This window comes from Tachyglossus aculeatus, chromosome 11 (assembly GCF_015852505.1).
Source record: "Tachyglossus aculeatus isolate mTacAcu1 chromosome 11, mTacAcu1.pri, whole genome shotgun sequence".
NCBI lineage: Eukaryota > Metazoa > Chordata > Mammalia > Monotremata > Tachyglossidae > Tachyglossus > Tachyglossus aculeatus.
Genome location: NC_052076.1, coordinates 29,340,919 through 29,367,567, shown reverse-complemented (window position 1 = coordinate 29,367,567; position 26,649 = coordinate 29,340,919). Strand labels below are relative to the sequence as shown.

The 26,649-nt window shown below is 50.1% G+C and overlaps 2 protein-coding genes across 3 annotated transcripts; one reads left to right on the top strand and one right to left on the bottom strand.

Annotated features, from left to right (window-relative positions):
- Nucleotides 1-556: 556 nt before the first annotated feature.
- Nucleotides 557-10,302, bottom strand: MRPL10 (mitochondrial ribosomal protein L10). The gene is made up of 5 exons (XM_038753995.1): nt 10,230-10,302; nt 5,252-5,418; nt 3,079-3,243; nt 2,589-2,733; nt 557-1,419 (listed from the first exon to the last, which is right to left on the bottom strand). The coding sequence occupies exons 1-5, from the start codon at nt 10,288-10,290 to the stop codon at nt 1,142-1,144; spliced, it is 816 nt and encodes a 271-aa protein (XP_038609923.1). The 5' UTR covers nt 10,291-10,302; the 3' UTR covers nt 557-1,141.
- A 211-nt stretch (nt 10,303-10,513) lies between these two features.
- LRRC46 (leucine rich repeat containing 46) lies at nt 10,514-26,635 on the top strand. 2 transcript variants are annotated; one of them, XM_038754633.1, is made up of 8 exons: nt 10,514-10,540; nt 16,436-16,526; nt 21,652-21,760; nt 23,145-23,191; nt 25,300-25,409; nt 25,510-25,579; nt 25,648-25,796; nt 26,194-26,635. In XM_038754633.1, the coding sequence occupies exons 1-8, from the start codon at nt 10,531-10,533 to the stop codon at nt 26,475-26,477; spliced, it is 870 nt and encodes a 289-aa protein (XP_038610561.1). In that variant the 5' UTR covers nt 10,514-10,530; the 3' UTR covers nt 26,478-26,635. The 2 variants fall into 2 exon arrangements, with proteins under 2 accessions (XP_038610561.1, XP_038610560.1); XM_038754632.1 differs by lacking the exon at nt 10,514-10,540 and adding an exon at nt 11,996-12,024.
- The last annotated feature ends 14 nt before the right edge of the window (nt 26,636-26,649 follow it).

Here is a 26,649-nt window from a genome sequence, read left to right as displayed (position 1 = left end):
GCTCCATCCATTTAAGCCCGGCCCAGAGGGGTGGACTGCAGGAGCGCAGTTGCATCGAGAGATAGACCCAGGCCAGCTGGGCACAGAGGCAGCCCTGGCACCGAATCCCAGGGAGGCCGCTCAGCTCCATTCATGACTAATCGGGGCCCTGGGCACCGCGCTGGGAAACCTGGAAAACTGGCCTTAGGCTGGGTTGTGACTCAGCCATTAAGCCACGGTGGCCAGGGCTGGGTTAAACTTGGGCACGGCTCGGGTACCAAACCAACAACTGGGGTTGATGCTAGGAAGAGAGCCCCACAGTACGATTCTCCCCATCCTGGCACCCCCAAAACATAGCTGTATTGTTTTATCCGGGCAGTGGGGAGAGCCGCAGGGTGGTGAGAGGAGTCCCGTCGATTATTCCTCGTGAGTTCTCCTGGGGTGAATTTCTGAGAGCTCTTCCTAAGGATCAGCTCCCAGGAGGGCCCAAGCTGTGCTCCGCCGGAGGGCCAAGGGAACAGTGGGCGACCCACAACAACCCACCTGGGAGCCATGGCCTATTAACACCACTAATCTCTTAATGTGTGCACTGCTGTTTTATTCTCCGGGGTGCCTCCACATCCGAGCTCTCATTTTTGTCTTCACAACAGCCCTGTGAGGTAGGGAGGGGCAGGGATCGCTGTCCCCATTTTACAAATGAGGAAGTCGAGGCTCAGCGGGGCAAAGGACTTGTCCAAGGTCATCTGGCAGCCCAGTTAGAGAGGGGTGAGAACCGGGTCTCTGGGCACTTTCCATCAGACCATACCACCCGTGGGGCGGCACTTCCTCGCCTTCGGGAGGCGACGGGCTCAGAGAAGAGATTTTGCAGTGATTATTTCCTAAATTTAAGTTTTTCTTGCGGCTTTTTACCAGTCGAACTGCCACCCTCAAACTTCGAAAGCCACGGGGCCCCTCCTCCTCTCCCAACTCCCCCCGCCCCAGGCCATGATTTTCCAGGGATCCGGTTCTCTTCCAGAGCCCGCTGAGGTCTGTCCTCTCCACTCCCCAGTGAGGCCGGGTCGAACTGTGGGGTGGGAGGGTCCCCCTTTCCCTCTTCCAGGCCGCCCCAACCGAGCGCGCCGCAGAGGACCCAGGTCAGCACGTTTTGGTCCGAGACTCCCAGCTACGAGCCTCTGGCCGGCTCGGGGTCCGCAGTGCCAGACTCCTCGTGGGGCGATGCCCCTGGGGTGGGGCCGGCTGCCTCCCCTTCTCGCTGCTGCCTGAGGTATTGATCCAACAGGGTGGCGAGCCACAAGGGTTGGTACTGCAACATGAAGTGCGTCTGGGAAGCGGGGAAGCCCAGGCCCCCGACCAGCTCGCCCTGAAACACGGAGAGGGGGTGCAGCTTGGAGTATTTAACAAAGCCCTGATAGCTGAGGATGGTGTTGTCGATGCAGCCTCCTGTGGGGAAGGCAGAGAGGATCCCGGGTTAGGTCGGCGGTCATCAGGCTTGGGGTTCCTCCTAGGCAACCCCATTTGGGATACGGCTTCTAGCCAGACCCCTGGGGGAAGGATTAGGCTTTCCCGTGGCCCGCTGCAGGCCTGGAACCACCCACCCACTCCTGGTCACCCTCCACCCTTCCTTCCTTCGTATCGTTCCTCCTCCAGAGTGCCTTTCCCCCTTTTAGACTGTGAGCCCACTGTTGGGTAGGGACTGTCTCTATGTGTTGCCAATTTGTACTTCCCAAGCGCTTAGTACAGTGCTCTGCACATAGTAAGCGCTCAATAAATACGATTGATTGATTTCTTGATTCGACCCAATCAATCCCTCTAAACTGTAATCTTGTTGTGAGCAGGGACTGTGTCTGTTATGTCCCCAAACTGTACTCTCCCAAGGGCCCTGCACACGATAAGCCCTCAATAAATGCAACTATCAGCAACCGTTGCCTTCCCCCTCCTCCTCACCCACTGTCCTCTCATTATCATCATCAATCCTATTTATTGAGCGCTTACTGTGTGCAGAGCACTGTACTAAGCGCTTGGGAAGTACAAGTTGACAACATATAGAGACAGTCCCTACCCAACAGTGGGCTCACAGCTCTATGGATGGGGGGAGGGAGGTTTTTCTGGTGGTGCCTTCCCTCGTTCATCAGCTTGGGAGCTCCGAGGCCGGGGCTGTGTCTGTTGGCGAACACATGATCGGGGATGTTCTGTACCCAGAGAACACTGCAAAACCCCTTAGGTCAGGGGTCTGTTCTTCTCCTCTGACTCCCAACGGCTCCCAGAGGAAGTCTGGGGAATCAGTGGAGCTCGATACCAACTGGTGACCGTGTCCAACCCTAAATCCTCCTCTCTGGCGCCTTACCTGAGACTGGCCCGGATTTCGGACTCCCAGGGGTGAGCCTTGCAGGGGCCAGAAACCAAGGAGGGGCCCAACCCGTGCAGCCCCCAAGACCAGCAGAGACTCCGGGGCAAACTGGAAATGGCCTGGATGTCATTTCTGGGGTAGCCAGGCGGCCCTCCCCACGAGCCTACCACCGGCGACATCTCAACAACTCCGGCTCAGAGGGGAGGCCGGGGTCCCTCCAGGTTCACTCTGGGCAGAGCCCTGGCCTGCCCCGGCCACTTACCGAGCAGGGGCAGGAAGGGCACAGTCCTCAGGATCCGTAGCATCTCTCTGGCCTTTGGCTCCGGGCTCACCAGCAGCATATTGTGGCCCACGAAGAGTGGCAGCAGCACGCGGAACTTGGATTCCGCCAGGAAGGGCTTGAGGACCTGGGGGAGAGGGGCAAGGCCGGTGGGCAGCCTGGAGGGGTGAGAGCTTGCCCCCAAGGTGGCTTGGCAGTCTGGAAGGGGTGGGGGACTCTGGAGAAGTGCCCATGCAAAGTTGTCCCAGATGTCCCATATGCTGGAAAGAGGCTGTCACCTGCCTGGAGGATGGCCATCCCAGAAGATCTTGGGATTCCACTGAGGACCAACCGGAGGGTGTGAAAACATACCACAAAGTGGAAGGATGACTCTCCCCACAGTGAGAGAGACAGAGGTGGTGGTGATAGGAGAAAGGGGGGGGAAAGAGAGTGAGAGAACACCAATGTCCACCCAGTCTCCCCAGCTCCGTACCTCGTTAGGGAAGACCTTCATCCAGATGTCGTGTTTCCGGAGCTGATGCCTCATGAGAAGCTTGTCTTCGGCACTCAGATTCACATTCTGGCAGATGGCAATCATGCGGTTTTTCTGGAACACCTCCTGCAGTTCCTGCCGCAGCAGCCGGACCAGGCCTGACTCCTGGGGAAGGCAAGGAGGGGAGAGGGAGAGGGAGAGAAGGTGAGGGTGGAGGGAGAGAAGGCGAGGGTGGGGGGGAGAGGGGGAGAGGGAGAGCGACAATGAGCTTCCATTTGATGAAGAATTCCCACCCGCCCCTGACCCCCCCAGAATACCCCCTCCCTCCCTCTGCCATAGCACACCATTCCCCTTCCTTCAAAATTCCAAACACAAAAAACTTAAAGGAATCCTAATCCAACCCCACCCCCCCCACCAAGTCCTTCCCAAAGACCTCAGTCAATCAATCAAAGGGATCTACTGAGGACTTAGTGTTTGCAGAGCACTGAACTAAGCGCCTGGGAGACTACAAGAAAACAGAGTTGTGTGAATTCCATCCATGTCTGAAATCGTGCGTGAGGATATCCCTGGGGAGACCCCTCCTACCTGTTTTCTGACATGAATTTTATGGTCACTTGTCTGAAAGTCTGGGGCTGTCGGTCTCTCAATAAACCACCAGCTTCTGGAGAGCAAGGAGCGTGCTTTCTGCCCTGGCTGTACAGTACAGGACTCCACACTTAACTGTCACTGGCAGTCTGGCACAGAGAGGCTGGTAGAGAGCCTAAAAGAGTCAGCGCCTGTGTTTCCCTTGCTTGGGGGTGGGGGGGGGGTGCCACTGGACCAGTTCCTCTTTCTCCCTCACTACAGGATCTCAAAGCACAGTTCCTCTCAGGCTCCTAGGGGGGTCAGAGTCTGGCTGAGATGGTTTCAATCAGCCTTCTTCCTCCAGGCAGGCCGGACCCAAATACATCGCGGGACCCAGGGAGTGTATTCCAAGGTCATTTGCAGAAGCCCTTCTTGTTATGGGGGAAGTCCAAAAACTTCCTTTGTTGTTATTTCTTTTAAATGGTATTTGTTAAGTGCTATGTGCCAAGCAATGATCTAAGCACTGGGGTAGTTACAAGATCAGTTAAGTTGCACAAAGTCTGTATTCGACGTGAGGCTCACAGTCTTAATCCCCATTTTACAGATGAGGGAATTAAAGCACAGAGAAGTTAAGTGACTTGCCCAGGGTTACCAAGCAGCCTCCCTTCAAGGCCCTACTGAGAGCTCACCTTCTCCAGGAGGCCTTCCCAGACTAAGCCCCTTCCTTCTTCTTCCCCTCGTCCCCCTCTCCATCCCATCTTACCTCCTTCCCTTCCCCACAGCACCCGTATATATGTTTGTACATATTTATTACTCTATTTATTTATTTATTTTACTTGTACATATCTATTCTATTTATTTTATTTTGTTAGTATGTTTGGTTTTGTTCTCCGTCTCCCCCTTTTAGACTGTGAGCCCACTGTTGGGTAGGGACTGTCTCTATATGTTGCCATCTTGTACTTCCCAAGCGCTTAGTACAGTGCTCTGCACACAGTAAGCGCTCAATAAATACGATTGATGATGATGATGAAGTGGCATCAATCGTAGTAGAGGCTGCCATCCTCCAGGCCGTAACCACCCAACCAGTTAGGCAACCCCACCCCAACCCCAAAACCTTCTCTTCTCCAGAAAAGAGAAACTCAACTTCCCAACAGGGTGGTAACCCCCACTCTTAAGGTTTACCTTTAACTCTGCTAGAGGGTAAATCCTTGTGGGTAGGGAATGTGTCACTTCCTTGTTTTGTACCTTTTAAGCGCTTAGTAGAGTACAATGTACCCAGCAGGTGCTCACTATACGCTATTTGCAACTTTGCTTCTGCCTCGCGAGCTTTAGATGCAGATCTGCCCAGGACACCACGACTCTCAGGAAGCCTCTTCGTTCGAGGCACCCTAAAGATCCAGGAGTCTCTGAGTCCAGATATTTTCCCTGAAAGATTTCCAGACTCAGAGAAGTCATAAGGTCCTTTCTCTGGCCCCTCTCGAGCCTTGTCTTTATAGTTTAACAATGACACCGGTCTGGGTTATTCAGGAAGACGGCGTGTTTGGGCTGAATTACCAGGCTACGGGTTCCATTCGCTTGGCTGGAGCTAGAGAGTTGTTCAAGTCCTTACCTCTTTGGGGGGCTTAGGTGGTGGGGGCAGGCACCTGGGGGGGATGGCGGGTTTCGGGGCGATGTACTCAGTCACAGCCATCAGCTTCTGCCTCTCAAAGTGCATCACCCGGCGATGACGGGTCACTGCCTTGGCGTGGCGGACGCTCTGGAGGGTGGGCAGCCAGCCTGTCAGGTCAGAGGGCAAGGTGATGACAAGTGGCACCCGAGGGGACCTGGCTCAGCTTGGGTGACGGGTCCTCCCACCTAACCTATCCTCACACCTCACAGGCCCGTTCCCCATATCCATTCACCCTCCCCTTTTACATCCCAACCCCAGACCGCTGACTCCTCCTCTTCCTCCTCCTCCAGGAAGCTTTCCTTGATTAACCCCTTCCCCTTACACAATCTGCCTTCCACTCAACTCGCTCCGGTCATGACTCTGTTGACCTGTTCATATAGATGGGGATTGTATGAGGTTCTGCACTGAGCACAATACAACCAGGAATCACTCATTCATTCAATCAATCATATTTATTATGATGATGGCATTTGTTAAGTGCTTACTATGTGAAGAGCACTGTTCTAAGCGCTGGGGGGGATACAAGGTGATCAAGTTGTCCCATGCGGGGCTCACAGTCTTAATCCCTTCTTTTACAGATGAGGTAACTGAGGCCCGGAGAAGTTAAGTGACTTGACCAAGCTCACACAGCAGACATGTGGCGGAGCCGGGATTCAAACCCATGACCTCTGACTCCAAAGCCCGTGCTCTTTCCACTGAGCCATGCTGCTTCTCTTACTATGCTTACTATGTGCAGAGCACTGTACTAAGTGCTTGGGAAAGTACATACAACAATAAACAGTGATATTCCCTGCCCGTGAGCTCAAATTTTTTTTAATGCTATCTGTTAAGCACTTATTATGTGTCAGGCACTGTACTAAGCACGAGTAATCCGGTTGGACACAGTCCATGTCCCATATGAGGCTCACAGTATTACTCCCCATTTTACTGACTAAGAAACAATTCCTGACGGCCTATCTGGTAGCCGCAACATGGAAAAAGACCACCAGATATGCGCTTTCTGACCTCTGGGCAACTTAACCATCCTGAGTCTTGGTTTCGTTAGCCAAGAGATAACTGTTTTCTGAATGAATGAATGACAGACAGACAGAAAGTCCTCTCAAGGGGCCCCCAACCACCCCTTACAGTAAGCGCTCAATAAATACGATTGAATGAATGACAGACAGACAGAAAGGCCTCTGAAGGAGCCCCCAGCCGCCCCTTACAGTAAGCGCTCAATAAATGCGATTGAATGAATGAATGACAGACAGAAAAAAAGGCCTCTCAAGGGGCTCCCAGCTGCCTAATAATAATAATGATGATGATGGCATTTGTTAAGCGCTTACTATGTGTGAAGCACTGTTCTAAGCGCTGGGAAGGGGGATACAGGGTGATCAGGTTGTCCCACGTGGGGCTCACAGTCTTAATCCCCATTTTACAGATGAGGGAACTGAGGCTCAGAGAAGTGAAGTGTCTTGCCCAAGGTCACACAGCTGACAAGTGGCAGAGCCGGGATTCGAACCCATGACCTCTGGCTCCCAAGCCCGGGCTCTTTCCACTGAGCGACGCTGCTTCTCTATACGGTAAGCGCTCAATAAATACGATTGAATGAATGAATGAGACAGACAGAAAGGCCTCAAGGGGCCCCCAGCCACCCCTTACAGTAAGCGCTCAATAAATATGATTGAATGAATGAATGACAGACAGACAGACAGACAGACAGAAAGAAAGGCCTCTGAAGGGGTCCCCAGCCCCCCCCTTACAGTAAGTGCTCAATAAATACAATTGATTAGAGAAGCAGTGTGGCTCAGTGGAAAGAGCACGGGCTTTGGAGTCAGTGGTATTGGGTTCATATCCTGGCTCCGCCAATTGTCAGCTGTGTGACTTTGGGTAAGTCACTTAACTTCTCTGTGCCTCAGTTACCTCATCTGTAAAATGGGGATTGACTGTGAGCCCCCCCACCCCCACCCTTGGGGCAACCTGATCAGCTTGTAACCTCCCCAGCACTTTGAACAGTGCTTTGCACATAGTAAGCGGTTAATAAATGCCATCATCATTATTATTATTGAATGAATGAATGAATGAATGACAGACAGACAGAAAGGCCTCCTAAGGGGCCCCCAGCCGCCCCTTACAGTAAGCACTCAATAAATACGATTGAATGAATGACAGACAGACAGACAGACAGACAGACAGAAAGAAAGAAAGAAAGGCCTCTCAAGGGGCCCCCAGCCGCCCCTTACAGTAAGCGCTCAATAAGTACGATTGAACGAATGAATGAATGACAGACAGGCAGAAAGAAAGGCCTCTCAAGGGGCCCCCAGCCACCACTTACAGTAAGCCCTCAATAAATACGATTGAATGAATGAATGATATTCATTCATTCATTCAATCGTATTTATTGAGCGCTATGTGCAGAGCACTGTACTAAATGCTTGGGAAGTACAAGTTGGCAACATAAGGGGCCCCCAGACGCCCCTTACAGTAAGCGCTCAATAAATACGATTGAATGAATGACAGACAGACAGAAAGGCCTCTCAAGGGGCCCCCAGGAAAGAAAGAAAGAAAGAGAGAGAGAGAGAGAGAGAGAGAGAAAGACAGGAAGGAAGGAAGGAAGGAAGGAAGGAAGGAAGGAAGAAGGGAAGAAGGGAAGAAAGAAAGAAGGAAAGAAGGAAAGGAAGAAAGAAAAAAGAAAGAAAGAAAGAAAGGCTTCTCAAGAGGCCCCCAGCCGCCCCTTACAGTAAGCGCTCAATAAATAATGAATGAATGACAGACAGACAGACAGATAGAAAGGCCTCTCAAGGGGCCCCCAGCCTCCCCTTACAGTAAGCGCTCAATAAATACGATTGAATGAATGAATGACAGACAGACAGAAAGGCCTCTCAAGGGGCCCCCAGCCGCCCCTTACAGTAAGCGCTCAATAAATACGATTGAATGAATGACAGACAGACAGAAAGGCCTCTCAAGGGGCCCCCAACAAAGAAAGACAGAGAGAGAGAGAAAAGGGAAGGAAGGAAGGAAGGAAGGAAGGAAGGAAGAAAGAAGGAAAGAAAGGCTTCTCAAGAGGCCCCCAGCCGCCCCTTACAGTAAGCGCTCAATAAATAATGAATGAATGACAGACAGATAGAAAGGCCTCTCAAGGGGCCCCCAGCCGGCCCTTACAGTAAGCGCTCAATAAATACGATTGAATGAATGAATGACAGACAGACAGACAGACAGACAGGCCTCTCAAGGGGCCCCCAGCCGCCCCTTACAGTAAGTGCTCAATAAGTACGATTGAATGAATAAATGACAGACAGACAGACAGAAAGGCCTCTCAAGGGGAAAGAGGGAAAGAGGGAGGGAGAGAGGAAGGAAAGAGAGAAAGAAAGAAGGAAAGAAAGAAAGAAAGAAAGACCTCTTAAGGGGCCCCCAGCCGCCCCTTACAGTAAGCGCTCAATAAATAATTAATGAATGACAGCCAGCCAGACAGAAAGGCCTCTCAAGGGGCCCCCAGCCGTCCCTTACAGTAAGCGCTCAATAAATACGATTGAACGAATGAATGAATGACAGACAGACAGAATGAAAGGCCTCTCAAGGGGCCCCCAGCCGCCCCAGAAAGAAAGAAAGAAAGAAAGAAAGAAAGAAAGAAAGAAAGGCCTCTCAAGGGGCCCCCAGCCGCCCAAGAAAGAAAGGAAGGAAGAAAGAAAGAAAGAAAGAAAGAAAGAAAGAAAGAAAGAAAGAAAGAAAGAAAGAAAGAAAGGCCTCTCAAGGGGCAAGAAAGAAAGAAAGAAAGAAAGAAAGAAAGAAAGAAAGGCCTCTCAAGGGGCCCCCGAAAGAAAGAAAGAAAGAAAGAAAGAAAGAAAGGCCTCTCAAGGGGCCCCCAGCCGCCCCAGAAAGAAAGGAAGAAAGAAAGAAAGAAGGAAAAGAAAGAAGGAAAGAAAAGAAAGAAAGAAAGAAAAGAAAGAAAAGAAAGAAAAGGCCTCTCAAGGGGCCCCCAGACGCCCCAGAAAGAAAGAAAGAAAGAAAGAAGGAAAGAAAGAAAGAAGGAAAGAAAGAAAGGCCTCTCAAGGGGCCCCCAGCCGCCCCAGAAAGAAAGGAAGAAAGAAAGAAAGAAAGAAAGAAAGAAAGAAAGAAAGAAAGAAAGAAAGGCCTCTCAAGGGGCCCCCAGCCGCTCCAGAAAGAAAGGAAGAAAGAAAGAAAGAAAGAAAGGCCTCTCAAGGGGCCCCCAGCCGCCCAAGAAAGAAAGAAAGAAAGAAAGAAAGAAAGAAAGGCCTCTCAAGGGGCCCCCAGCCGCCCAAGAAAGAAAGGAAGGAAGAAAGAAAGAAAGAAAGAAAGAAAGAAAGAAAGGCCTCTCAAGGGGCCCCCGAAAGAAAGAAAGAAAGAAAGAAAGAAAGGCCTCTCAAGGGGCCCCCAGCCGCCCCAGAAAGAAAGGAAGAAAGAAAGAAAGAAGGAAAAGAAAGAAAGAAAAGAAAGAAAGAAAGAAAAGAAAGAAAGAAAAGAAAGAAAAGAAAGAAAGAAAAGAAAGAAAAGAAAGAAAAGGCCTCTCAAGGGGCCCCCAGACGCCCCAGAAAGAAAGAAAGAAAGAAAGAAGGAAAGAAAGAAAGAAGGAAAGAAAGAAAGGCCTCTCAAGGGGCCCCCAGCCGCCCCAGAAAGAAAGGAAGAAAGAAAGAAAGAAAGAAAGAAAGAAAGAAAGAAAGGCCTCTCAAGGGGCCCCCAGCCGCTCCAGAAAGAAAGGAAGAAAGAAAGGAAGAAAGAAAGAAAGAAAGAAAGAAAGAAAGAAAGAAAGGCCTCTCAAGGGGCCCCCAGCCGCCCCTTACAGTAAGCGCTCAATAAATACGATTGAATGAAGGAAGGAAAGAAGGAAGGAAGGAAGAAAGAAAGAAAGAAAGGAAGGAAGGAAGGAAGGAAGGAAGTCAGTCCGTCTGTCCTCTGAAAGGTCCCCCCAGCCGGCCCTTACCCGCTCGGGGCAAGAGCCGCCGCCAAGGTTTCCCCGCCGCCGCCGCCGCCGCCGCCGCCATGTTTTCCGGGGCCCCAGGGAGGCCCCGGCCGGAAGAAGCGAGGGATTGTGGGGGCGGGTGACGTCAGAGCCGCGCGCCGCCGGCCGGATGCCCCCCCTCCCTTTCCCCTCGGGCGGCGCCGATTGGAGCGTCCCGTCTCCTAGCGACGGCCCCGCCCTCGCACCTGCTGGGGCGCTCCAAGTCCCGGCAGCCCCCGCGCGGGACGTCGACGCCCCCTCCCCCCCCCCCCCCGCCAGGGCCATGGCGGGAGGTAAGGACAGGCCTCAGGGCCCAAGGGGAAGGGGGACAAATGGTTAGACCACGGCCCTGGGCGTCGGGCCACCCGCCTTTTCATTCATTCATTCATTCATTCATTCATTCATTCAATCGTATTTGTTGAGCGCTTACTGTGTGCAGAGCACTGGACTAAGCGCTTGGGAAGTACATCATCATCATCAATCGTATTTATTGAGCGCTTACTGTGTGCAGAGCACTGGACTGAGCGCTTGGGAAGTACATCATCATCATCATCAATCGTATTTATTGAGCGCTTACTGTGTGCAGAGCACTGGACTGAGCACTTGGGAAGTACATCATCATCATCAATCGTATTTATTGAGCGCTTACTGTGTGCAGAGCACTGGACTAAGCGCTTGGGAAGTACATCATCATCATCATCAGTCGTATTTATTGAGCGCTTACTGTGTGCAGAGCACTGTACTGAGCGCTTGGGAAGTACATCATCATCATCAATCGCATTTATTGAGCGCTTACTGTGTGCAGAGCACTGTACTGAGCGCTTGGGAAGTACATCATCATCATCATCAATCGTATTTATCGAGCGCTTTCTGTGTGCAGAGCACTGTACTGAGCGCTTGGGAAGTACATCATCATCATCAATCGTATTTATTGAGCGCTTACTGTGTGCAGAGCACTGGACTAAGCGCTTGGGAAGTCCAAGTGGGCAACATCTAGAGACGGTCCCTACCCAACAGTGGGCTCACAGGCTAGAAGGGGGAGAGAACAAAACAAGACACAGTGGGCTCACAGTCTAGAAGGGGGAGACAGACAACAAAGCAAGACATATTACCAGAATAAAATAAATAGAATAGATACGGACATGTAAAATATATAGAGTAATAAATACGTACAAACATATATACAGGTGCTGTGGGGAGGGGAAGGAGGTAAGGCGAGGGGGATGGAGAGGGGGAGGAGGGGGAGAGGAAGGAGGGGGCTCAGTGTGGGAAGGCCTCCTGGAGGAGGTGAGCTCTCAGTAGGGCTTTGAAGGGAGGAAGAGAGCTAGCTTGGCGGATGGGCAGAGGGAGGGCATGCCAGGCCCGGGGGAGGACGTGGGCCGGGGGTCGATGGTGGGACAGGTGAGAACGAGGCCCAGTGAGGAGGTGAGCGATGGCAGAGGAGCGGAGGGTGTGGGCTGGGCTGGAGAAGGAGAGAAGGGAGGTGAGGTAATAATAATAATAATGGTATTTGTTAAGCGCTTACTATGTGCAAAGCACTGTTCTAAGCGCTGAGGGGGGATACAAGCTGATCAGGTTGTCCCACGTGGGGCTCACAATCTTAATCCCCATTTTACAGATGAGGTAACTGAGGCACAAAGAAGGGAAGTGACTTGCCCAAAGTCACACAGCTGACAATTGGCGGAGCCGAGATTTGAACCCCTGACCTCTGACTCCAAAGCCCGGGCTCTTTCCGCTGAGCCACGCTGCGAGGTGATGGGCAGTCTTGAAGCCGAGGGTGAGGAGTTAATCAATCATATTTATTGAGCGCTTACTGTGTGCAGAGCACTGGACTAAGCGCTTGGGCAGAACAAGTTGGCAACATATAGAGACGGTCCCTACCCAACAACGGGCTCACGGTCTAGAGGGCTTCTAATCCCCTGGTCCGAGAAGCAGCATGGCCTAATGACAAGGGCACGGGCTGGGGAGTTAGAGGACGTGGGTTCTATTCTCGGCCCTGCCCCTGTGTGACCTTGGGCAAGTCACAGCCCTTCTTTGGGCCTCAGTTACCTCATCTGGAAAATGGGGACTGAGACTGTCAGCCCCCTGTGGGACAGGGGCTGCAGCCAATCTGATTAACTGAAGCAGCGTGGCTTAGTGGTAAACCTGGGCTTGGGAGTCGGAGGTCGTGGGTTCTAATCCCGGCCCTGCCGCTTGTCAGCTGTGTGACTTTGGGCAAGTCACTTCACTTTTCTGGGCCTCAGTTACCTCATCTGTAAAATGGGGATTAAGACCGTGAGCCCCACGGGGGACAACCTGATAACCTTTGTATCCATTCCAGTGCTTAGAACAGTGCTCGGCACATACTAAGTGCTTAACAAATACCACCATTATTATTATTATTAGTAGTAGTAGTAGTAGTAGTAGTAGTAGTAGTAGTATTCCAGTGCTTAGAACAATGCTCAGCACTTCGCCTTTTAGGAGAGGACAGCAGAACAGCAAGTGGACACATTCCCTGTCCACTGAAATTCATTCATTCATAATAATTATGATGGTATTTGTTAAGCGCTTACTATGTGCCAAGCACTGTCCTAAGCACTGGGGTAGATACAAGGTAATCAGGTTGTCCCACGTGGGGCTCACAGTCTTAGTCCCCATTTTACACATGAGGTAACAGACACAGAGAAGTGAAGTGACTTGCCCAAAGTCACACAGCTGACAAGTGGCAGAGCGGGAATTCGAACCCACGATGGCTGACTCCCAAGTCTGGGCTCTTTCCACCAAGCCACATTTACTGAGCACCTACTGTGTGCAGAGCACTGTACCAAGCAGTAGAGAGAGGACAACAGAACAATAAATGGACACATTCCCTGTCCACCTAGATTCATTCATTCATATTTACTGAGCACCTACTGTGTGCAGAGCACTGTACCAAGTGGTTGAGAGAGGACAATAATAGAACAATAAATGGACACGTTCCCTGTCCACCTAGATTCATTCATTCATATTTACTGAGCACCAACTGTGTGCGGAGCACTGTACCAAGCAGTTGAGAGAGGACAATAGAACAATGAATGGACACATTCCCTGTCCACCTAGATTCATTCATTCATATTTACTGAGCACCTACTGTGTGCGGAGCACTGTATCAAGTGGTTGAGAGAGGACAATAATAGAACAATAAATGGACACATTCCCTGTCCACCTAGATTCACTCATTCATATTTACTGAGCACCTACTGTGTGCAGAGCACTGTACCAAGCCGTTGAGAGGGGACAATAGAACAATAAATGGACACATTCCCTGTCCACCTAGATTCATTCATTCATATTTATTGAGCACCTACTGTGTGCAGAGCACTGTACCAAGCAGTTGAGAGAGGGCAATATGGACACATTCCCTGTCCACCTAGATTCATTCATTCATATTTACTGAGCACCTACTGTGTGCAGAGCACTGTACCAAGCGGTTGAGAAAGGACAATAATAGAACAATAAATGGACACATTCCCTGTCCACCTAGATTCATTCATTCATATTTACTGAGCACCTACTGTGTGCAGAGCACTGTACCAAGCGGTTGAGAGAGGACAATAATAGAACGCTAAATGGACACATTCCCTGTCCACCTAGATTCATTCATTCATATTTACTGAGCACCTACTGTGTGCAGAGCACTGTACCAAGCGCTTGAGAGAGGACAATAATAGAACAATAAATGGACACATTCCTGTCCACCTGGATTCATTCATTCATATTTACTGAGCACCTACTGTGTGCGGAGCACTGTATCAAGTGGTTGAGAGAGGACAATAATAGAACAATAAATGGACACATTCCCTGTCCACCTAGATTCACTCATTCATATTTACTGAGCACCTACTGTGTGCAGAGCACTGTACCAAGCCGTTGAGAGGGGACAATAGAACAATAAATGGACACATTCCCTGTCCACCTAGATTCATTCATTCATATTTATTGAGCACCTACTGTGTGCAGAGCACTGTACCAAGCAGTTGAGAGAGGGCAATATGGACACATTCCCTGTCCACCTAGATTCATTCATTCATATTTACTGAGCACCTACTGTGTGCAGAGCACTGTACCAAGCGGTTGAGAGAGGACAATAATAGAACACTAAATGGACACGTTCCCTGTCCACCTAGATTCATTCATTCATATTTACTGAGCACCTACTGTGTGCAGAGCACTGTACCAAGTGGTTGAGAGAGGACAATAGAATAATAAATGGACACATTCCCTGTCCACCTAGATTCACTCATTCATATTTACTGAGCACCTACTGTGTGCAGAGCACTGTACCAAGCGGTTGACAGAGGACAATAATAGAACAATAAATGGACACGTTCCCTGTCCACCTAGATTCATTCATTCATATTTACTGAGCACCTACTGTGTGCAGAGCACTGTACCAAGCGGTTGAGAGAGGACAATAATAGAACACTAAATGGACACATTCCTTGTCTACCTAGATTGATTTATTCATATTTACTGAGCACCTACTGTGTGCAGAGCACTGTACCAAGCGGTTGAGAGAGGACAGTAATAGAACAATAAATGGACACATTCCCTGTCCACCTAGATTAATTTACTCATATTTTGAGAGAGGACAATAATAGAACAATAAATGGACACATTCCCTGTTCACCTAGATTCATTCATTCATATTTACTAAGCACCTACTGTGTGCAGAGCACTGTACCAAGCGGTTGAGAGAGGACAGTAATAGAACACTAAATGGACAAGTTCCCTGTCCACCTAGATTCATTCATTCATATTTACTGAGCACCTACTGTGTGCAGAGCACTGTACCAAGCGGTTGAGAGAAGACAATAATAGAACACTAAATGGACACGTTCCCTGTTCACCTAGATGCATTCATTCATATTTACTAAGCACCTACTGTGTGCAGAGCACTGTACCAAGCGGTTGAGAGAGGACAGTAATAGAACACTAAATGGACAAGTTCCCTGTCCACCTAGATTCATTCATTCATATTTACTGAGCACCTACTGTGTGCAGAGCACTGTACCAAGCGGTTGAGAGAAGACAATAATAGAACACTAAATGGACACATTCCCTGTTCACCTAGATTCATTCATTCATATTTACTGAGCACCTACTGTGTGCAGAGCACTGTACCAAGCGGTTGAGAGAGGACAATAATAGAGCAATAAATGGACACGTTCCCTGTCCACCTAGATTCATTCATTCATATTTATTGAGCACCTACTGTGTGCAGAGCACTGTACCGAGCGGTTGAGAGAGGACAATAATAGAACAATAAATGGACACGTTCCCTGTCCACCTAGATTCATTCATTCATATTTACTGAGCACCTACTGTGTGCGGAGTTCTGTACCAAGCGGTTGAGAGAGGACAGTAATAGAACAATAAATGGACACATTCCCTGTCCACCTAGATTAATTTACTCATATTTTGAGAGAGGACAATAATAGAACAATAAATGGACACGTTCCCTGTCCACCTAGATTCATTCATTCATATTTACTGAGCACCTACTGTGTGCAGAGCACTGTACCAAGCGGTTGAGAGAGGACAATAATAGAACAATAAATGGACACATTCCCTGTCCACCTAGATTCATTCATTCATATTTACTGAGCACCTCCTGTGTGCAGAGCACTGTACCAAGCGGTTGAGAGAGGACAATAATAGAACAATAAATGGACACGTTCCCTGTCCACCTAGATTCATTCATTCATATTTACTGAGCACCTACTGTGTGCAGAGCACGGTACCAAGCGGTTGAGAGAAGACAATAATAGAACAATAAGTGGACACATTCCCTGTCCACCTAGATTAATTTACTCATATTTACTGAGCACCTACTGTGTGCAGAGCACTGTACCAAGTGGTGGAGGACAAGAGAACAATAAATGGACACATTCCCTGTCCACCTAGATTCATTCATTCATATTTATTGAGCACCTACTGTGTGCAGAGCACTGTACCGAGCGGTTGAGAGGGGACAATAATAGAACACTAAATGGACACATTCCCTGTCCACCTAGATTCATTCATTCATATTTATTGAGCACCTACTGTGTGCACTGCACTAAGCGCTTGTGAAAGTACGATAATGGGGGCAGCTGAGGTGGGCCCTTGTCTCCTGGGGCTCCAGGGCCCAGGCGGCGGGGGCGAGTTGAGAATCCGTGTCTCTCCAGTGGAGCCTGTGGGCCAAGTGGTCATCACGGCCGCCCTCATCGCCAGGCGCAACTTGTCTTTTCCGGCCGGGAAGGAACCACCAGTGGTCAGGTGAGTGCCCGGGAGAGCGGCGGCAGGCTTGGCGCTGGCTGGGAATCAGACTGGACCCAGCCCCAGAGCAATCAATCAATCAATCAATCAATCAGTGACCACCCCCCACACATCCATTGCCTTTCCGCCCTAAAAGGAGGGAGGAGTGCAAATCAATCAATCAATCAATCAATCATATTTATTGAGCACTTACTATGTGCAGAGCACTGTACTAAGCGCTTGGGAAGTACAAATTGGCAACATATAGAGACAGTCCCTACCCAACATTGGGCTCACAGTCTAAAAGGGGGAGACAGAGAAAAAAAAAAACACCAAACATACTAACAAAATAAAATAAATTGAATGGATATGTACAAGTAAAATAAATAAATAGAGTAATAAATATGTACAAACATATATACATATATACAGGTGCTGTGGGGAAGGGAAGGAGTAAGACGGGGGGATGGAGAGGGGGACGAGGGGGAGAGGAAGGAAGGGGCTCAGTGTGGGAAGGCCTCCTGGAGGAGGTGAGCTCTCAGCAGGGCCTTGAAGGGAGGAAGAGAGCGTGCTTGGCGGATGGGCAGAGGGAGGGCATTCCAGGCCCTGTTCAGATAAGTCGAGGTTATCCCGGCAGAGTGCCGTAGTGGAAAGAGCGGGAGCCTGAGAGAGAGCGTGGGTTTGTTTTTTTTAAATAATAATAATGATGGCATTTATTAAGCGCTTACTATGTGCAAAGCTCTATTCTAAGCGCTGGGGAGGTTACAAGGTGATCAGGCTGGCCCACGGAGGGCTCACAGTCTTCATCCTCACTTTATAGATGAGGGAACTGAGGCCCAGAGAAGTGAAGTGACTTGCCCAAAGTCACACAGCTCACAAGTGGCGGAGCCGGGATTGGAACCCGTGACCTCTGACTCCAAAGCCCGGGCTCTTTCCGCTGAGCCACGCTGCTTCTCTCTTAATGGCATTTATTAAGCGCTTACTGTGTGCAAAGCTCTGTTCTAAGCGCTGGGGAGGTGACAAGGTGATCAGGCTGTCCCACGGAGGGCTCACAGTCTTCATCCCCATTTTACAGATGAGGTAACTGAGGCACAGAGAAGTTGTGACTTGCCCAAGGTCACACGGCTGACAATTGGAGGGGCTAGGATTTGAACCCATGACCTCTGACTCCAAAGCCCACGCTCTTTCCACTGAGCCACGCTGCTTCTAATATCAGCTCTGCCACTTGATAGTCATCATCATCATCAATCGTATTTATTGAGCGCTTACTGTGTGCAGAGCACTGTTCTAAGTGCTTGGGAAGTACAAGTTGGCAACACATAGAGACAGTCCCTACCCAACAGTGGGCTCACAGTCGTATTTACTGAGTGCTTACTGTATGCAGAGCACTGTACTGAGCACTTGGGAGCGTACAATCATCATCATCATCATCAATCGTATTTATTGAGCGCTTACTATGTGCAGAGCACTGTACTAAGCGCTTGGGAAGTACAAATTGGCAACACATAGAGACAGTCCCTACCCAACAGTGGGCTCACAGTCTAAAAGGGGGAGACAGAGAACAAAACCAAACATACTAACAAAATAAAATAAATAGAATAGATATGTACAAATAAAATAAATAAATAAATAAATAAAGTAGAAAATATGTACAAACATATATCCATATATACAGGTGCTGTGGGGAAGAGAAGGAGGTAAGATGGGGGGGATGGAGAGGGGGACGAGGGGGAGAGGAAGGAAGGGGCTCAGTCTGGGAAGGCCTCCTGGAGGAGGTGAGCTCTCAGCAGGGCCTTGAATATACAATATAACTCATCTGCTGTGTGACCTTGGGCGAGTCACTTTATTTCCCTGTGCCTTCGTTCCCTCAACTGCAGGATGTGAGTTCAATATCTGTTCTCCCTCCTACTTAAGCGGTGAGCTCCAAGAGTGACCTGATTAGCTTGTATCTACCCCAGTGCTTACCAACTTGTACTTCCCAAGCGCTTAATACAGTGCCCTGCACACAGTAAGCGCTCAATAAATACGATTGAATGAACGGAGTAGTGGATGGGGCACGGGCCTAGGAGACAGAAGGTCATGGGTTCTAATCCCAGCTCTGCCACTTGTCTGCTGTGTGACCTTGAGCAAGTTGCTTCACTTCTCTGGGCCTCAGTTCCCTTATCTGTAAAGTGGGGATTGAGACGGTGAGCCCCACGTGGGACAGGGACCGCATTCAACCCGATTTGCTTGTGTCCCCTCCAGTGCTTAGTACAGTGCTTGGCACATAGTAGGCACTTAGCAAATACCACTGTTACTTGGCACATAGCAAGTACTTAAAAAATTCCACTAGGATGGGTTAACTGTGAGCCCACTGTTGGGTAGGGACTGTCTCTATATGTTGACATTTTGTACTTCCCAAGCGCTTAGTACAGTGCTCTGCGCATACTAAGCGCTCAATAAATACGATTGATGATGATGATGACTGGTTGACTTTTCCCAGGTCTAAAGGAGCCTTTCTAGCCACCCATAATGACCTGCTCCCATTACACTCCCCCAGCCAGGATTCATTCATTCAGTCGTATTTATTGAGCACTTACTGTGTGCAGAGCACTGTACTAAGCGCTTGGGAAGTACAAGTTGGCAACATATAGAGACGGTCCCTACCCAACAGTGGGCTCACAGTCTAGGATGTTTTTTCATGAGGCCTAGTGTCATTATAATAATAATGATGGCATTTGTTAAGCGCTTGTCTCCCCCTTCTAGACTGTGAGCCCACTGTTGGGTAGGGACCGTCTCTATATGTTGCCAACTTGGACTTCCCAAGCGCTTAGTACAGTGCTCTGCACACAGTAAGCGCTCAATAAATACGATTGATTGATTGATTGATTACTATGTGCAAAGCACCGTTCTAAGCACTGGGGGATACAATCAATCAATCAATCGTGTTTATTGAGCGCTTACTATGTACAGAGCACTGTACTAAGCGCTTGGGAAGTACAAGTTGGCAACACATAGAGACAGTCCCTACCCAACAGTGGGCTCACCGTCTAGAAAATCTGGGCAGTGGAGTGACGTATGGAGTTTGTTTTATAAGTCTTAGCTTTTGGAAAAATTCTCCATTCTAGTCCACCACATGCCCTTCTCTCAATTAAACAAATATGCTTAGGGTTTCATTAAAGTTTACATAAAAAAAGAGAATGCTCCAGTCAATCCCGTTGTTGGGTAGGGAGTGTCTCTTTATATTGCCGATTTGTACTTCCCAAGCACTTAGTACAGTGCTCTGCACAGTAAGCACTCAATAAATACAATTGAATGAATGAAAGAATCCCCAGTTACTAATGAGTTCTTGTAAGATTCAGACCAGATACAAAGGAAAATCTTCACCACGGAAAGGTTAAAGGGAATGGGGTGACAAGGTGATCAGGTTGTCCCACGGGGGGCTCACAGTCTTAATCCCCCTTTTACAGATGAGGTAACTGAGGCCCAGAGAAGTTAAGTGACTTATCCCAGGTCACACAGCAGACGTGGTGGAGCCGGGATTCGAACCCATGACCTCTGACTCCAAAGCCCGGGCTCTTTCCACTGAGCCACATTATGCCTCTCCCCACTATTGCAGTTGAAGGCACAGTGAGTTAGGGGTGCATAGCTGTATCGCCAGGGAAAAAAATATTCTAATAATATCATTAAGTTCTTACTGTATGTACTAAGCACTGGGACAGATACAAGATAATCAGAGAAGCAGCGTGGCTCAGTGGAAAGAGCCCGGGCTTTGGAGTCAGAGGTCATGGGTTCAAATCCCGGCCCCGCCACTTGTCAGCTGTGTGACTTTGGGCAAGTCACTTCACTTCTCTGGGCCTCAGTTCCGTCATCTGGAAAATGGGGATTAAGTCTGAGCCCCACGTGGGACAACTTGATTACCTTGTCTCTACCCCAGTGCTTAGAACAGTGCTTTGCACATAGTAAGTGCTTAATAAATGCCAGTATTATTATATTATTGTATTATTATTATATTATATTATTATAATCAGGTGGAGATGGCCGCTGTCTCACATGGGGCTCACAATCTAAGGGGGAGGGAGAACAGGCATAATTTTTTCTTTCTGATATTTAAGTGCTTACTGTGTGTCAGAACTGACATAACATTTGCAGCATGTGCGTTCAATACCTGTTCTCCCTCCTACTCAGGCTGTGAACTAAGCGCTGGAGTAGATACAAGCTAATCAGGTTGGGAGCAATCCCTGTCCCATCTGGGGCTCACAGTCTTAATCCCCATTTTACAGATGAGGTAACTGAGGCACAGAGAAGTTCAGTGACTTGCCCAAGGTCACGCCCCAGACAAGTGGCAGAGCCGGGATCCCATTTTGCAGATGAAAGGGGAAGCTCTTCTTAGCTGGTTTCGATCAATCAATGGTATTTACTGAGCGCTTACTGTGTGCAGAGCGCTGTAGTAGATGCTTGGGAGAATTCAATACAGAGTTGATAGATTCCCTGCCCACAACAAGGATCTGTTAATAATAAATATTATTTAATAAATGAATAATGACAATAAATACGATTGATGATGATGATGATGATCCCTTCAAGGCCCTGCTCCCTTCAAGGCCCTGCTGAGAGCTCACCCCCTCCAGGAGGCCTTCCCAGACTGAGCCCCTTCCTTCCTCTCCCCCTCGTCCCCCCCTCCATCCCCCCATCTTACCTCCTTCCCTTCCCCACAGCACCAGTATATATGTATATATGGTTGTACATACTTATTACTCTATTTATTTATTTATTTATTTATTTATTTTACTTGTACATTTCTATCCTACTTATTTTATTTTGTTGGTATGTTTGGTTCTGTTCTCTGTCTCCCCGTTTTAGACTGTGAGCCCACTGTTGGGTAGGGACTGTCTCTATGTGTTGCCAATTTGTACTTCCCCAGCGCTTAGTACAGTGCTCTGCACATAGTAAGCGCTCAATAAATACGATTGATTGATTGATTGATTGATCTGTCAGCCATTCTAGGCAAGACCATTAGCCCCATGGAGTACCTTGGCTAAATCCTTCCAAAACTCCTTCCAGGGTCGTGGGAAGAGGGAGGCTCCCTGGTCGTGGGGTTGCCGGGGAGGGGTGGTGATTGGGAGTTGGGAGTTTGGGATTGATTCCTCATGACCTCTCCCCGCAGCCCCCAGACCCTTGCAGGCCTGCGGACCATCCGCCTCGACCGCGAAGGCATCGACTCCATTAAGAACTTGGAAGGCCTCCGGAGCGTCCACAGCCTCTACCTACAGCAGGTGAGCCGGCCCCAGAGAGGTCGTCTCATCCATTCCCCCACCACCAGATAAGAGAACCCCTTTTCCCTCCCAAGGCAATTCCTCAGACTTCCAGAGTCAAATCCCCTTCCCAGGAGGCATTCCTCCCGATGTCCAGTCCTTCACGCCGCAGCTTCCGGGGTGGGCCTTGGCACCTTCTCGCTTCCCAGATCCTTCTTGGAATTCAGGCCGGACCTAAGGACTTTAGGACTCAGGGGGCTTGTTTATGGGTTCCCTCCGTGGGGGCGGGAAGAGGGGGGTGTTTTCTCCCCTTCCCGGTCCTGAATATGTGAATCTGCATGTTCTTCACAACTGAGTGCGTGTGTATCATCATCATCATCATCAATCGTATTTATTGAGCGCTTACTGTGGGCAGAGCACTGTACTAAGCGCTTGGGAAGTACAAATTGTTAGTATGTTTGGTTTTGTCTCCCCCTTTTAGACTGTGAGCCCACTGCTGGGTAGGGACTGTCTCTATATGTTGCCAATTTGTACTTCCCAAGCGCTTAGTACAGTGCTCTGCACACAGTAAGCACTCAATAAATACGATTGATGATGATGATACACACACACTCAGTTGTGAAGCAGTCTAAAAGGGGGAGACAAAACCAAACATACTAACAAAATAAAATAAATAGAATAGATATGTACAAGTAAAATAAATAGAGTAATAAATACGTACAAACATATATACATATATACAGGTGCTGTGGGGAAGGGAAGGAGGTAAGATGGGGGGATGGATGTTGTGTCTGAGTGTTCCCCTTCCCAGCCCTCGGAGTATGTGTAGCTGTACGTTCTTCTCAGGTCCAAGCGTGGACCTGCAGACACAGTAATAATAATGACGGTATCTGTTAAGCACTTACTATGTGCAAAGCACTGTTCTAAGCGCTGGGGAGGTTACAAGGTGATCAGGTTGTCCCACGGGGGGCTCACAGTTTTAATCCCCATTTTACCGATGAGGTAACTGAGGCCCAGAAGTTAAGTGACTTGCCCAAAGTCACACAGCTGACAGTTGGCGGAGCCGGGATTTGAACCCGTGACCTCCGACTCCCAAAACCTGTGCTCTTTCCCCTGAGCCGCACCGCTTCTCAGAACTTAGACACAAGACAGAACTTGGTTCACCTGTGGGACTCCCTGCCTTGGCAAGATGTGGGGTGTGGGAGAGGGGGCTGATCCCAGCCCTCCAAAAATGGCGTGGGAATTCCCCAGGCATTCAGTGCTCTGCATACAGTAAGCGCTCAATAAATACGAATGAATGAATGAATGAATGAATGAATGAATGAATGAAGTCCAGGCCTGGGAAAGTGGGTTGATTTCAGGGGACCGCTCCCTGAAGGGTCCCCTCCCTTCTCCCCTCCCACAGAACAGGATCCAGAGGATCGAGAATCTGGCCTGCCTCCCGTCCTTACGGTAGGTAGCCAGCCCTGACCGGGAGGGGAGTCGGGAATCGGGGCGGGAGACCGAGGAGCAAGGAGAAGAGCCCCATGTTGGGAGACGGAGGAAGGGGGAGACGCCATCTCCGAACTGTGATGGGTGGTGGCGGACAAACTGGATGGGAGAGAAAGCACCTCACACATACACACCTCTCTCTCCCCCCACCCCTTCCTCCCTCTCCTTCCCTACTGAGAAAGGATATGATGATGATGATGATGGCATTTATTAAGCGCTTACTATGTGCAAAGCACTGTTCTAAGTGCTGGGGAGGTTACAAGGTGATCAGGTTGTCCCGCAGGGGGCTCACAGTCTTCATCCCCATTTTCCAGGTGAGGTAACTGAGGCACAGAGAAGTGACTTGCCCAAAGCCACACAGCTGACAATTGGCGGGGCCGGGATTTGAACCCATGACCTCTGACACCAAAGCCCGGGCTCTTCTCCACTGAGCCACGCTGCTTCTCAAGAAGCTGTGTGGCCTTGGGCAAGCCACTTCACTTCTCTGTGCCTCAGTTCCTTTATCTGTAAAATGGGGAGTAAGACTGTGAGCCCCACGTGGGGCACAGACTGTCTCCAACCTGATTACCTTGAATCTATCCCAGCGCTTAATACAGTGCCCGCCACACAGTAAGAAGATGTAAGAAGGGGCTAGTTACACGACCGCCCCCAAAGCCTTATTAGAGGCCGTCCCTAAGCCCTCCTTTCCTCTTCTCCCACTCCCTTTTCCGTCACCCTGACTTGTCAGCTGTGTGACTTTGGGCAAGTCACTTCACTTCTCTGGGCCTCAGTTACCTCATCTGTAAAATGGGGATGAAGACTGTGAGCCCCCTGTGGGACAACCTGATCACCTTGTAACCTCCCCAGCGCTTAGAACAGTGCTTTGCACATAGTAAGCGCTTAATCAATGCCATCATTTATTTATTTTTTTATTTCCTCCATTGGTTCATCTCCCCTCCCAGCCCCACAGCACTTACATACATATCTCATGGTTTTGATTTGGGGAAATCAGGCTTGCAGGTTCTTCCTCCCCCTGAGCATAGGAATACATCATCATCACAATTGCGGTATTTAAGTACTTACTGTGTTCTGAGCACTGTACTAATAACGATTGTGATATTTGTTAAGCGCTTACTGTGTGCCAGGCACTGTACTAAGCATTGAGATGGATACAAGCAAATGGGGTTGGACACAGTCCCCATCCCACATGAGGCTCACAGTCTTAAGTAGGAGGGAGAACAGGAATTCAATCCCACTGAGAAGCAGCGTGGCCTAGTGGAAAGAGCACGGACCTGGGTTCTAATCCCAGCTCCGCCACATGCCTGCTGTGTGACCTTGGGCAAGCCACTTAACTTCTCTGTGCCTCAGTTCCTTTAGCTGTAAAATGGGGAGTGAGACTGTGAGCCCCACATGGGGCACAGACTGTCTCCAACCTGATTACCTTGTATCTATCCCAGCACTGAAAACAGTGCCCGACACACAGTAAGCGCTTAATACCGTTAAAAAAAATTACGGATGAGGAAACTGAGGCACAGAGCGGATAGGTGACTTGCCCGAGGTCATTCAGCGGGCAGGCGGGTCCTCTGATTCCCAGGCCTGGACTCTTTCCACTAGGCCACACTGCACCTTCCTTCCTCTCCCCTTCGTCCCCCTCTCCATCCCCCCATCTTACCTCCTTCCCTTCCCCACAGCACCTGTATATATGTATATATGGTTGTACATATTTATTACTCTATTTATTTTACTTGTACATTTCTATCCTATTTATTTTATTTTGTTGGTATGTTTGGTTCTGTTCTCTGTCTCCCCCTTTTAGACTGTGAGCCCACTGTTGGGTAGGGACTGTCTCTATGTGTTGCCAATTTGTACTTCCCAAGCGCTTAGTACAGTGCTCTGCACATAGTAAGCGCTCAATAAATATGATTGATTGATTGATTGATTGATTCTTGTCCATGCAAAGCATAACGTCTCTCTGGGGTTAGCTGGGTGTGAGAGCAAAAGGGCTCCTCCCTCTTCCTTTCAGTCACCACCGCTGCTTCCCTGCTTTCCTCTATCCTTTTCCCCACACTCTCCCTCCGTGCCCTGGGCAGCTTCCTCTCCCTGGCAGGAAACCAGATCCGGAAAGTGGAAAACCTCGGTGGGCTCCCACACCTGCAGCTCCTCGACCTGGCCCAGAACCAGATTGCCACGCTGGAGCCCGGTACGCCACCCGCTCCCCGGAATCAGGGGCTCCTCCATCTCGGGAAGGGTCACCCTAACTTTCCGGCTGACATCCCCTCTTCTCTCCCGCTCCGGGGCAGGAGAGCTGCCTCCAACCCTCCTCATCCTCAACCTCTCGGGGAACGCCTGCACCAAGCAGCCTGGTTATAGGTGAGAAGGGGAGGGATGGGAAGAGGGGCCCCGGCCCGGCTCCGCCGACTGACTCTCCCCCTTGGAAGGGACCGGCTGAGCCGGGCCCTGCCCCAGCTCCTGGACCTCGACGGGCAGCCCTTAGCCAAGCGGGAAGCCCGGAGGGAAGAGGACAAAGCCACCTCCGGTGTGGACAAGGAGTTTCCAGAGCTGAGCGGCCTCTTCTGTGCTGAGATAGGTGCTTCTGGTGGCCCCCTCCCTCATCCAGGCGTGGGACCCCACCCCCATCCCAAAGCAGACCCTGCCGGCAAACCCTAGACTGTAAACTCGTTGTAGGGAGGGAATGCGTCTGTTATATTGTACCCTCCCAAGGGCTTAGTACAGTGTTCTGCACACAGTAAGTGCTCAATAAATACGACTGACTGACAAACCCAGTGGAGGGGACTTAAAGCAGCAGGGGGGAAGAGGTTGCGGCCCCTCTGGGACAGGGGTGCAGGCCAGCAGGATTGCCCGCATTTCACGTTCCAGTCTCCCCGACGGCTCCGGAGCTTAAAGGGCTGCAAAGAAACCGGATGGGATCCCCTCCGCTCCCACGGCAGCCGGAGGGGCCCCGACCACCACTCTCTCCTCTGCAGGCTTCGAGGAGCTGAGGCAGGAGCTGGCGGGCCGGGGCCAGCAAAGAGCGAGGGAGGCCGCGAGTCACCACGTGGCCCTCATGGCCACCCCGCCGGCCCCCCTGGACCTCTCGCAACTGCCCGGAGGGCCCCAGGCCCAGAGCCGGGACCCCCGTTGGAGACGAGGGACTCCGAGGGCGTCCCCCGCCAGCCCCAACCTTCAGGGAGCCCCAAGGAAGTCACACCTCCCGGACCCCAAGGCTCCGGGCAGGCCCGGCCCGGCAGCCGAAAGAGGCAGGAAGTGAAGAGCGGCAACTCCCCACCCTTCCTCCTTCCCCTACCCCGGGTCCCTGCCAGCTGAGACGCGGGCATCTGGAGGGAAACCAGGGCCTGCAGTGCTGGCAGCTGGCAGATGCCAACTCCCCTCGTCCCCCACCCCTCTTCTTCCCAATAAACGGACTCTGCCCCCACTGGCCC

Coding starts and splice junctions, on each gene's coding strand:
- MRPL10 (XM_038753995.1), bottom strand. CDS start 10,290: ATGGCGGCGGCGGCGGCGGCGGCGGCGGGGAAACCTTGGCGGCGGCTC. Junction 5,419..10,229: donor GCGGCTCTTGCCCCGAGCGG/GTAAGGGCCGGC, acceptor CTGACCTGACAG/GCTGGCTGCCCACCCTCCAG. Junction 3,244..5,251: donor CACCTAAGCCCCCCAAAGAG/GTAAGGACTTGA, acceptor TGCCTTCCCCAG/GAGTCAGGCCTGGTCCGGCT.
- LRRC46 (XM_038754632.1), top strand. CDS start 12,003: ATGGGCAGTCTTGAAGCCGAGG. Junction 12,025..16,435: donor GGGCAGTCTTGAAGCCGAGG/GTGAGGAGTTAA, acceptor GTGTCTCTCCAG/TGGAGCCTGTGGGCCAAGTG. Junction 25,410..25,509: donor GATTGCCACGCTGGAGCCCG/GTACGCCACCCG, acceptor GCTCCGGGGCAG/GAGAGCTGCCTCCAACCCTC.